Genomic DNA, 11,789 nt, shown 5'->3' on the forward strand with positions numbered 1-11,789 from the left:
CAGGGAGTGCCCATGGGAAGGTGGTAATCAGAAAGCCTTCATGGAGGTCGAGGCAGATCTGGCCAATGAATGAACTGGAAAAAACAGAAAGATCTTGAAGAGGTGACCTTCTTGATACTACATAGGATGCACCAATGCCTGTAAGCAAGGATGCAGAAGGGGTGGCGGAGCCTTAGATATCCCACTCAGGGGTCCTGCATGGGGGGATCTCCAGACTTACACATGTTTCCTCTCTCTTGTGCAAGAGATGGGGGAGAGGAGTAGGTGCTCTGAGGTGAGCCATCCCTAAGGTTCAGGTGCTGAAAGCGCATCCCACACATCCAAGACAGGTGGAGAGGGTCTGTGTCCCACCCCCTTTCTCCCCAAAGTAGAGGAGATGACCCTTCACTTCCCCACTAGGTCTTGTCTTGTCACCTTAGGGTATGGGGGGATGTCTTTCTCTCCCAGCATTGAGGAAGGGATAGTTCTTTTTCATCTCACCATAGGGTGTGTGTGTGTGTGTGTGTGTGTGTGTGTGTGTGTGTGTGTGCATGTCCGCGCGCGCGAGGGGAATGGCTTCATTCACACCTCAGGGTGGGGAGGTTGACACCTTTCTTTCCTTCAAAGGGAGTGGGGACAGTTTCCCGGACACGGTTCTTTTCTCCCCCAGTCAAAAAGGTGGTAAGGGCTCTGGGCTCTCTTGTCCCTATTTTGGGGGAGCAGGACTAGCTTCTACGCCCTCCCCAGAGAGCCACGCTCAGGTGGCTGGAGGCCTGGTCCTCCCCAGACCGCGAGTCCCCAGACCCCGATAGCCCGCTGCTCACAGCCGGCTGTACCGGCTGCGAGTCTGGGGCGGCGCCGGCTCTGCGGCGCGGGGCGGGGAAACCTGTGCCCCCGCCCCCCGGCTCCGCCCACTCCCTGGCGCTGAGCCTCGCACCTCCCCGCCCGCCCGGCCCAGTTGGCCGCGGCTGTCTGCTTGGCTTGCGCGCCGCGAACCGAGCCTCTGCCGCCTCAGCCGCTTCAGCCGCCTCAGCCGCCTCAGCCCCCGCCGCCGCTTCCGTCTCGCCCTCCGCGCCTCCCGGCTCCGCCGCCCCGCGCGCCCTCAGCCCTTCAAGCCAGATGATGAACTTCCTGCGGCGCCGGCTGTCCGACAGCAGCTTCATCGCCAACCTGCCCAATGGCTACATGACTGACCTGCAGCGGCCGGAGCCCCAGCAGCCGCCGCCGCCGCCGCCCCCCGGCCCGGGCGCGGCCTCGGCCTCGTCTGCGCCCCCGGTCGCCTCGCCGGGCCCCGAGCGGAGGCCGCCGCCCGCCCCGGCGCCCGCGCCGCAGCCCGCGCCGCAGCCGGCCCCGGCGCCGTCGGTGGGCAGCAGCTTCTTCAGCTCGCTCTCCCAGGCGGTGAAGCAAACGGCAGCCTCGGCCGGGCTGGTGGACGCGCCCGCGCCCGCGCCCGCCGCCGCCAGGAAGGCTAAGGTGCTGCTGGTCGTCGACGAGCCGCACACCGATTGGTAGGTGCCCGGTCGGCGCCGCCCGGGGGTCGGGGCCGCTGCGAGGATGCTCCGGCTCCCAGGGAGGTGTCAGAGCAACGAAAAGGAGGGTCTGGGGTCCCGCCTCGAGGAGAGGGGGTCCAGCGAGCGTGTGTGTGTCGAGGGCGGGGGGAGGCACTGGTCAGCCTGGAAACGTGAAGCCTGCGGTAAAATAGTCCCTCATTTGACTCAGATCCCCCCAACACATAAATGCTGGAGCCACTTTATCCAACAGGGAAGAGTCTTAAGAAATAGTCTTTTTTTTTTTTTGAGGGAGGCGTGGAGGGAACAGACTTTTCTGCCTCGATACATCAAAGTTGACGTGAAAAGGGTCCCAGATCCCCCGAGGGACATTAAGGCCAACAAGAAAGGTTCTGCTTTATGGGCCCCGGGGCGAATCAGGAATGGAAATGGATATTTGGGGGCGGGGAAGCGAGAGGGCGAGGGTATTTTTTCACCTGGTCCGATTAAGGCTGGTGGGAGCCAGTTGTACATGGACTTGTTCCCGTGTAGCATGGTGAACTCGTTTAAGAATAATACAATTCTTGTATTTTCTGCAGCCCCAAATATTCTTGTGTTTCCCCAAATCTCCAATATGTGGATTAAAAAAAATTTTGGGGGGGTGGGTATGTGTTTTGAGGTGGAAGTGATGGTGCTTTTTCCAGCTGGAAGGATGATGACCGAGGTATTCTGGATCATTAAATATTCTGGATCATTAAAGGGACAAATAAAAAGAGATGTGCCTTAATGCAGAAGATGGGAAACTTAAAAAATTCTTTTTTTTTTTTTAAGGGATATTCCAACTTGGAATGCTGAAGGCTGAGGGAATATGTGACCTCTAGTCGATAAAAGCATGAATGAGGTCTATGTAAGACAAATTAGTTAAAAGAGGCTCTGTTTTATGGAGGAGGAAGTTGACCCAGGGGATGGTTAGGGTGGGAGGTGATAGTGGATTGACTGGTGAAGGGCTTGAAGTGAAGAGGTGAGGAAAAGGGGTTGCTTTTTCTTCTGGAACATGGCAAGGGTTTTTTTGTTTTTTGTTTTTTTTTCTCCTTTCCTCACAAGAGTTGGGGTTGGAGACTAGACTAACGTCTTTCCTCCCAAGAGGGAGGCACAGAGGGACCACAGAGCTATTTATCTCCATTTCCTCTTCTGGCTGCTTCCCTGGTTTTCTCTCTCTATCATTTTCTCACTGGGAGACCCGGACGGAGAGAGTGCTGGTGTGGCTGTGATAAAAGTGAGATGTAGATGTGGAGATGCCCTCCTGCTGACTTGTGCAGTTGGCTTTTTCTTAGGACAGCAGAGTAGAAAACCTGAAGGGACCTTTGTAAGGAAATGACACAGGCACACGCAAGAGTGTAATGGGGAAGGTAAGAGAGCATATGATGGTGCCATTGGCAGTCCCCTAAGAGAATTACTCTAACTCAGTTCAAATCAACAAGTGCTTATTAATTGGGAAGGGAAGGTAGCTAAGCTTTATTGAGCATCTGTTATATGCCAAACCCTGTACTAGGTGCACTAATATATATCTTATTGAATTTTCACCACCAAACTGAGGCTTAGAGAAAGTAAGTAATGTGTTCACAGTCAAATGGTAGAACCAGAATGTGAACTTAGGCCTACTTGACTCCACTTTTGCCACTCCATTATGTTATATTGCCTCATTATTATTATTATATTATTAGCGATATTAATAATTGGCCCCCTCTAGGAGCTAGGCAGTGTATGGGCCTTACAGAGAACTCACTCAAATTGGGGAGACAAAATGAAAACATGAAACAGTTAACAAAAAGGAATCTAGAATAATTAGTTGAGACTGGTGTTTCAGGCTTTCAATAAATGGAGTGACTAGAGTTATTGAGAGTAAGGGTCAGAGTTATTGGAGAAAGCTTCATAAAGGATGAGTCTTGAAGAAAGACCAGGAAAAGGAGGGGGAGAAATGAGAATGAAATTGGTGCTTCATTTTTTTTTGCAAGAATCTTGAGCCTCCTATACCTGGTCCTGATCTCCTTTCCTGTTGAAGGCATTTGTTTTGGGTGTAATTACTAGTTAGGTACCCGCAGGTAGGAAGACACTCATTTGTATGGGTATGCGTTTATAACTGCTTCTGTGGCTTGGGATTTGCAACTCTCCTTGGATAGGATTATTCTCTAGGAAGACTGCCTGCCTGGCATGAACCACAGAACTTGCCTTGCCCAGGAGACTAGACTTCGGATGGAAGAAATAGAAGCCACTTTACTGTAGGCTGACTCCCAATTGTTTTCTGATTTTCCCTAAAGTAATAACATTGATTTATTAAAACTCATAAACCCAGTTTGAGTCTAGTGCTTGACAGCAGTTCTGTGCTTCTGTGTTTCTGTGCTTAATGGCAGTTCTCAGAATTTTGCAGTCTGTCTTCTTTTAAGGTGTCTGTATTTGTTAAAAACATCGCAGTTAAGTATTGGTGAGTGGCTTTATTGAAAGGTGTCTGAGTTAAGGCGCAGATACCTGTTTATGACAAGCTCAGTGACTTAAAAAGGTGCTTTTTGCTCTAAAGACTGATTTTAATAGATTTGTCTCACAGTTTTAGCTACCTAGATAGTATTCTGTGAGCAGGTGTCCTATATGCCTGATATTATTTTCCTGGTGCTTGCATAGGAAGTCACGAGTATAGCCTCCGAGTAAAATTTAAGAATATTGGTCCCATTTGAATTATGGAATGCTAAAATACGGAGGGTTTTAACAAGTATTTAAATAATTGGAGATTTAAAGGAGGGCTTAAAATAGGCAGCGTCTTAGAGCAGCCTTGATACACAGCAGATTCTTTTGAATTTCTGTAGTGTAATTGTGGGCAATGGAATCTGGGGATCTTATCACTGACCAGCTTGATGGGAAAATTGGAGGGTGTTTCTCTCTTTCTTTTGCTTGAAATGTGTTTTCATTGGTTGCCTGAGATCTTTAGGTTAATTGCACATTAACAGATCACTGAAAAATATTTCTGTTCCACTAAAACGTGATATCAAGCTCATTATATACCTTTTTAGTTAATTATTACTAGTTTATATATATATATGTCTGAAAATGCATGTCTTCTTTCAAGGTTCGTACCTAAATTAGAAGTGCAGTTAATATTGCATTTTAACGATGTTTGTGCTTAAACAAGGAACAAGCGTCCGTTTGTATATGTTGTTTTTTCTATGTTTTACCTTCTCACTGGTTATGAGGTAAGTTTTCTCTCAGATTCTCCCCTGCCTCTGTTCCAGTGATTCCAATTCCACTGACCAAGTGAGCTTTTTCAACCTCGAATGTCTCAATGTTTGAATTTGAAAATCAGTATAACAGGCATTCTAGAGATTATGTAGAGTATCTAGAGATTGCAGATTTGATAAGTCCACAGATGTTTATTCCACACCTCTGTATAGAGTATATATGCTAAGAAAAATGAGACATAGTATCTCTCTTCTAAGATCTTTCCATCTGGCTGGATAGACAAGATAAATACATTTAAAAAAAGTTTACTAAAAACTTGCCCTTGTATTTGAACTAGGGTCCTTGGATCAGCAGAATAGGCATCAACCAGGAGCTTTTTGAACTGCAGATTATCGGGTCCCACCTGACGCCTACTGAATCACACTTTGCATTTGAATAAGATCTCCAGGTGATTCACATACACATTAAATTTAAGATGCACTGAACTAAAGGGTATGTGATTAGTGCTAAAGATGTGGCAACAACACCAAGTACTCTCACTTTTTGAGCAACTGCTATATGTCACATGTGATACCCAGTTCTTTAGAAATATCATTTAATCCCTACCACAACAATGTATTGTACTGTAGACGTTTAAAAGAGGGAGAGATGGATGTGGGCTAGAATGGGAAGGGAATGCTTCATGGAAATAGTGAGATTTGAACTGAGCCTTGAAGAATTTAAATCAAAAGAGATAGGTTGGCTCAGTCCAGACAGTGGATGGTATAAGGAAAGTGCACTGGTAGAAAAGAGGGAGACAGCCAAGAGATTCGATTGGTGCATTATCTGGGAAGCGCCGGTTCCCATTCTTTTCTGCTCAGTCTTTGGGCATTTCATTAAGAATAGGGGAAGCGCAGAAGTCTGGACCAATGCTTGTGTGTAGTTCTAAAAAAATATTTGAATTGAAACTTGGGGGGAAAGCTCCAGTGAGTTTTGAGGCTTCTCTCCACCAAATATTTTATCTACATGTCCTGTTTCTAACACACATACTGATTACATTGAATTTCATTGTTCATAGCAACAGTAGCTTATAGCTTAGAATTCTAGGTTATTAGAGCTGGAAGATAATCCGGGTTACTTTATAAATGGGGGAAATTTTAAAAATAAATTTATTAATTTTTTTGGCTGCGTTGGGTGTTCGTTGGTGTGCGCGGGCTTTCTCTAGTTGCGGTGAGCAGGGGGCTACTCTTCGTTTCGGTGCGCGGACTTCTCATTGCGGTGGCTTCTCATGTTGTGGAGCACAGGCTCTAGGTGTGCGGGCTTCAGTAGTTGTGGCACACAGGCTCAGTAGTTGTGGTGCAGGGGCTTAGTTGCTCCGCGGCATGTGGGATCTTCCAGGACACGGCTCGAACCTGTGTCCCCTACATTGGCAGGTGGATTCTTTTTTTTTTTGGCAGGTGGATTCTTAACGACTGTGCCAGCAGGGAAGTCCCATAAATGGGGGAAATCTTGTTCTGAAGAAGCAAAGTGGGTTGTTCAAATTTACTCAGGACTAGGATCTAGAACTTCAGTCTTTCTTCTAAGCCCAGAGAAATGGAACAATTTGCCCAAGGTCAAATAAGAAGTTAGTGAGAGAATGGAAACCAGAATTTGCATCTTCTGACTCTTAAGTTACTCTGAGTAGATTCTTTAAATTTAACCTTTTTTCTCCTTGAAAATTCTGTTTGTGTCCGCTGCTTTTTTTTTTTTTTTGGCTGTATGCGGGCCTCCCACTGTTGTGTCCTCTCCCGTTGCGGAGCACAGGCTCCAGACACACAGGTTCAGCGGCTATGGCTCACGGGCCCAGCCGCTCCGCATCATGTGGGATCTTCCCGGACCGGGGCACGAACCCGTGTCCCCTGTATCGGCAGGCGGACTCTCAACCGCTGCGCCACCAGGGAAGCCCGTGTCTGCTGCTTTTAAAGAGTCACTGTGGAGTTCTAAGTGCTTAAAAAAGAACCCATGAGCATATTGCACTATATCCCCACTAGCAGTTTCACTGTCTTATTTGTGTTATTGTTGTTTCAGCAAAGGTCATTGTAAAATGGTTGAAGGAGACTCTTAATTAGAGACCTAGTCATCAAACTCCAACAACATAATAAAGTTAGTAGGACTGCGCTACTATGATGACCTTGCTTTCAGGGACCCATTTTTACCTTAGTGTCCCTGTCTGCCTAAGATTGTTTACTGTCTTTCTGTACCCAAGTTGAGGTCTATGGTAACATTAGCCTTTTCAATATCTTGCTAAGCAAAATGTAATGGAGGCCTAATTAGCAAGTTTTCCAGAATTGCCTACTTTCCCTCAAATTTACAAAACAGTTTTAACTGGGATATGTTCAGTGCAGTGGAGCATCTAAACACAAGCCAGGTGCTGGGAATATAAGGTTAAGTTGGGCATAGGCCTTGTCCCCTGGGATCTTCCAGTTGAGTAGGGGAGACGACAGACCTTTAAATAGGATTTTAGTATACTATGGTATGCATAGGATGCTGTGGGAGCAGAGAGGAATGAAGATGTTGTGGTTAGAAATGTTTGTACCATTAAAAATGTGCCACTGTGTATTCTTTGATAAACCATTTTGCCTCTTTGGAGTTTGATTTTCTAAACTCTGTCAAATGAGAGGATTGAAACATTCTCTCAGATCCTTTACAGCACTACATTATTTCCATGTTACAGTTTTTGTGCCATTTTCTTTCAAAAGCTTTAGCTCTATGATTTATTCTATGTGGTAATGCTTGTAAATCTTTGGAAGGGGAGGCATAGGTCAGTACATGGCTAAACATGTCCTTGGATGAAAAGCTCATCTTCGAGTACTCTCCATTCAGTACCCCTTTCTTACAGTGTTGCTACCATGTGGTATCCTGAAAAAAAGGGGCTAATCCTGTAATGCCCACTGTGTATGTTTCCTACTCAGTAATGGGAATTGTGGACTTGTGGTTGAATTCCTCTCTCCCTGATAGCTCTAAGGACTTTTGTATACATATGTTGAAGTGTTGGCTAACAGCATTTATTTCCTGATCCCTGCCGTGTGCACTGTGTTGTACAGTTTGCACAACATATTCATACCCAATGTCTCATTTTATCTTCATAATGATGAACAAACAGACTCATAAAAGTAGTCGCTTTCCAAATATTAAATAGCTCTTAAGCTCTCCAGCTTGCCCTTTTCTGATGTGCATGAACACCCCACGCTTGCTCTTCCTTCCTTTCTGGAGAACAGCTATTGTGCTCTCTGCTTCTTCCCCTCTCTCAGCCTAGGCGCTAAGATGTCTTTGTTTACTGGAGCCTTTCTCAGATTTTAGAGTCTGTTCTTTCTTTTTTCTTTCTGTCTAGGACCATTCTTCCATTCCATTCCTCCCAAGCACAGCTTTAATCCCTTTCCAGGATATATACCTCTCAACTATTGCTCCGCTCAAGGGGTCTAACAACTTTATGCAGTAACTTTAGCCCGATTTAACCCTACAAAAAGAGGCTTGGGCTTTGTGGGGGGGGGGGGAATTGAAGTCCCCTTTCTCTATTGTGGACTTGAATCCTTAGAGGGCCCTAATATTAAAATAGCACAGCTGAAGACTGTTTTCTTTTACACTTCCAGGTTTCAGTGATATAGAATGAGTTTTTTGTTGTTCTTGTTGGACCCTGTGATGTGACTCAGGGACACATATGGATATAATTCCCTCTGCAGTCCCTGTCACCCCCTGAGGAATAGCCGATGATGAGAATTTAAGTTCTAGAGAGTCCTATGTTTACTAACATTTTAACTGTGGGGCGGAAGGGTAGCAGTGAAAGATTGATCTGCTAATCAGTTAGCAAAGAGCTAATGACTCCAGTGTGTTAGTTTCCATGAAGGCTACAAAGTAAGTGAAATACTTGGAATCAGACAATTATATAATACATGCTTTCACTTTTGAGAACTTGTAGGGAATCTCAAGGAAGACAAAATTAGCATTATCTAGTGGAAAGAGCATCGCAAACATTTAAAATATCTGGGTCAAGCCTCTACTCTGACGTGTAACTTTGTGTCACCATAGGCAGCTTAACACTTTAAGCCTCTTTTTCTCTTTCAAAAATTAGGGATTTGAGCTAAATCATTTATCTTCAGAGTCCTTTAGAAACCACTTTAGAAGTCAAGTGATTTCTAAAGGTTAGATCGTTTGACGGTATAAAGACTTGTTCAGAGAAGGAAGAAATCACTGTGGGCTGGTGAAGTCAGAAAATATTTCACAGAAGGGGTTAGGTCTGAGCTAGGCTTTCAAGGCTGAGTGAGATTTAGATTGGTGAGGAAGGAGAGAGGCATTTCAGTTAAAAGGAAGAGAAAGAGCAAAATCATTAACAACAGTGAGTAAAATGTGTGCAAGGGAGCTTTAGCCTAGTCAGCACACAGGTTTCAGGGCAGGGAAAAGAGGGAGAGGTTTGGATAAGCGGGGTGGGAGAAATGATGGCAATAATACCTAATGTGTCGAGTATATAGTGTGCTAGGTAGGTGTTCTAAGTAGATGTATTAACTGATTTACTAAGTTATGAAATAGATTACTGTTATTAACCAAATTTTGCAAATGAAGAAACGCATAGCGAATTCAGGATTTGAATCCAGGTAGTGCAGCTCCGAGACCACGCTCTTATTCACCATGCTCTATAATCACTAGGTAACAGTGTTCCAAATTTCTCCTTGCCACTTAACACCTTGGTGTTTCTTTTCCTCAGTGACACGGACACCTGTTTTACCTCGAGCAGTTTCTTGTTTTTTGTGAACTTGTTTCTTCCTCTATAAAGAGGAGATAAAGTATTTCTCATTCTTATGAGAATCAATTGACATAAACTCTCAAAATGCCTAATGTGACTGGGACCTGGGAAATGTTCAATAAAAGTTCCACCATGACAAGCAGATTTTCATAGCAACTTTGAGGCAACAGCTTACCATATGAGTCTTTATAGGAGACTTCAACTCAAGTAAAGTCATTTGTAGACAGGTTTCTGTGACACTAAAAGTAATTTTGAAAAATAGGGCAAGCCTAAATGAATATTCCTTCATTTTGGTTTTGGAGTAGTTTGTTGCACATAGTTTAGAAAACAATGATTACTAATGTTTTGAAACAGTCTTGGGGGAAGATGTTTTTGAGATGGCTTATTTGTAGAAACTTTATACTTTGAGCACTGTCACATCCATTGTCTCATTTAATCCTCCATATGACAGTATTTGTGGGGCAGTAATTAATGTTATTTTCATTTACATATGAAGGAATTAAGATGGGGAGGTTACCCAAGGTCACATACTCAGGAAGTGACAGAGTTAGGACTCCCACCCAGGTCTCTGCCTTTGGATCTTCTGTATTTTGCTGTGGGCTTCCTAGACTGAGTTGCAGGTGCCATAGAGCTAGATGGTAAGCTAATTTAGTTGGAAGCTTGTATTAAGTGAACAATAATGTTAGTTCTTCCAGCCATTTATTAAACTTTGTTTTCCATGGGTGTTTAGTTTAATGATTTCCCTTTAGTACTACCTTGGGATTCTCTTGCAGAAACTGCTAGATTTGACACAAAAAGCCAGTGAACAGAGCCATGGAAAGTGGTCACAGGAAGGATGGCACTGGTATTTATCTTCTCTGGCAAGACTGGAACCAGAAGACCTCAAGAAACATCGTGGTGTTTTGGACAGCCCAGGAGATTTGGAGTCAGAAGGTCTGGGTTTCATTCAGCCAGAGCAAGCTTCTATTCTTCCCTGAATCTCAGTTTCCTCATCCTTAAAGTTGGAGTAATAAAAGCTGCCCTACTTTCTTCATAGAATTGTTGTGAGGTCAGATTGCAAACTGTAACATACACAACAGATTTAAATATATATGGACTGAAACTGTAGCAACAGGTGGGACTGAGAGTAGATATGAGGAAGAATTCCCCACTTAATTTCCTCTTCAGTATTGTCATGGGCAGTTTTTCTAGTTAATTAGGAGTAGAAATTTGGGGGAGAAAGTAGGTTTTTCCCTAGTATCAGGGCTGCTGATTCTAGTCAGAACTGTGGAAATGGTGAATTTTGTTTTTCCACTTTTCTGTGTCTTCTCCCCCCACTGATGCCTTTCACTCTGTGTCCATGGACTTCTGTGACCTGGGACCCATTCCAGAGGTGAACATATTTTCTAAAACAAAATTGGGACATGAGGTCTTGTTTTTCAGTGTAAGAAATAGTCTGAGAGATTTTTAGATGCTGCAATATGGGAATTGGGGGGAAATTTTAGTGGTTGGTGGTTGGAACCTTCTTGAAATCCAGAGGTTCCTGGGAATTGGCCAGATTGTTGTTGGCATCCTTATTTCCTAGCTTTTTATTTTCAGCAGGCTGAGTTAATCTTTGCTCAGTGTGAGTTGTTAATGGCTGTTGGCAATCCCTTTTCACAGGTTTTTGCATTTTCATAGAAGAAGCTGGAAAATAGAAAATCTTCTCTGACCCTAAGTAATGAATAGTACAGTTTTAGCTTTAAGATTGGGGGAAAAAGAGAATCATTCTTTATTGCCCCGCACCCACATGAAAAGTCTACTCTTTAAAAGAAAAAACTTGGCAAAGAGGGATGAGATTGGTTTTCCTGTAGCCACCAGATGACTTACACACTCAGATCAGGTTGAAAAATGCACTGAACTGAACTTTCATCCTGGAAGGAAACTGTAGCATATGTGATTCTGTAATTAGGTCACATGTTTAAGTAAAACTTTATAATTTATTATATACTTTGACTTGCATGTATCATCTAATTTAACTGTCACCTTAACCTTGTGAGGTAAGTTGGTATAGTTGCCTGTTTTGATTAGGAAACCAGGGCTCAGAGAGAGTGTGGTTTGCTTAGAGTTATTACATGAAATAGGTAGAGCTGTATGTAAAATCTAGATTCTTCTTTCTCTGTACCCTTTTCTCCTTACTCAGTGCCCCTTTTCTCTGTGCAGCTAAACTTTCTGAGCTCTGCGTTAATCAATTATGATCCTTTTGCCTCAAAGCACCAAGAACAGATAAGAAATTGCTTAAGCTGGAAAGTGCCTGTATGGTCTGTGACAGGTGCTGCGTAGGTTGGTTGAAAAATAACTTAAAGATTGTCTTCTTTCCC

The 11,789-nt window shown here is 44.1% G+C and overlaps 1 protein-coding gene across 1 annotated transcript in view; it reads left to right on the forward strand.

Moving 5' to 3' along the window:
* The first annotated feature begins 913 nt into the window (after positions 1-913).
* The window catches only part of SYN2 (synapsin II), a 147,542-nt gene continuing 136,666 nt past the window's right edge, over positions 914-11,789 (forward strand). Inside the window, exon 1 of the mRNA XM_007453059.1 lies at positions 914-1,487. Within this exon, the coding sequence (XP_007453121.1) occupies positions 1,099-1,487 (389 nt within the window). The 5' untranslated portion in view covers positions 914-1,098. The remainder of the gene's footprint in view (positions 1,488-11,789) is intronic.

The sequence above is a fragment of the Lipotes vexillifer genome, unplaced genomic scaffold (genome assembly GCF_000442215.2).
Source record: "Lipotes vexillifer unplaced genomic scaffold, Lipotes_vexillifer_v1.1 scaffold1272, whole genome shotgun sequence".
NCBI classification, from domain to species: Eukaryota; Metazoa; Chordata; class Mammalia; order Artiodactyla; family Lipotidae; genus Lipotes; species Lipotes vexillifer.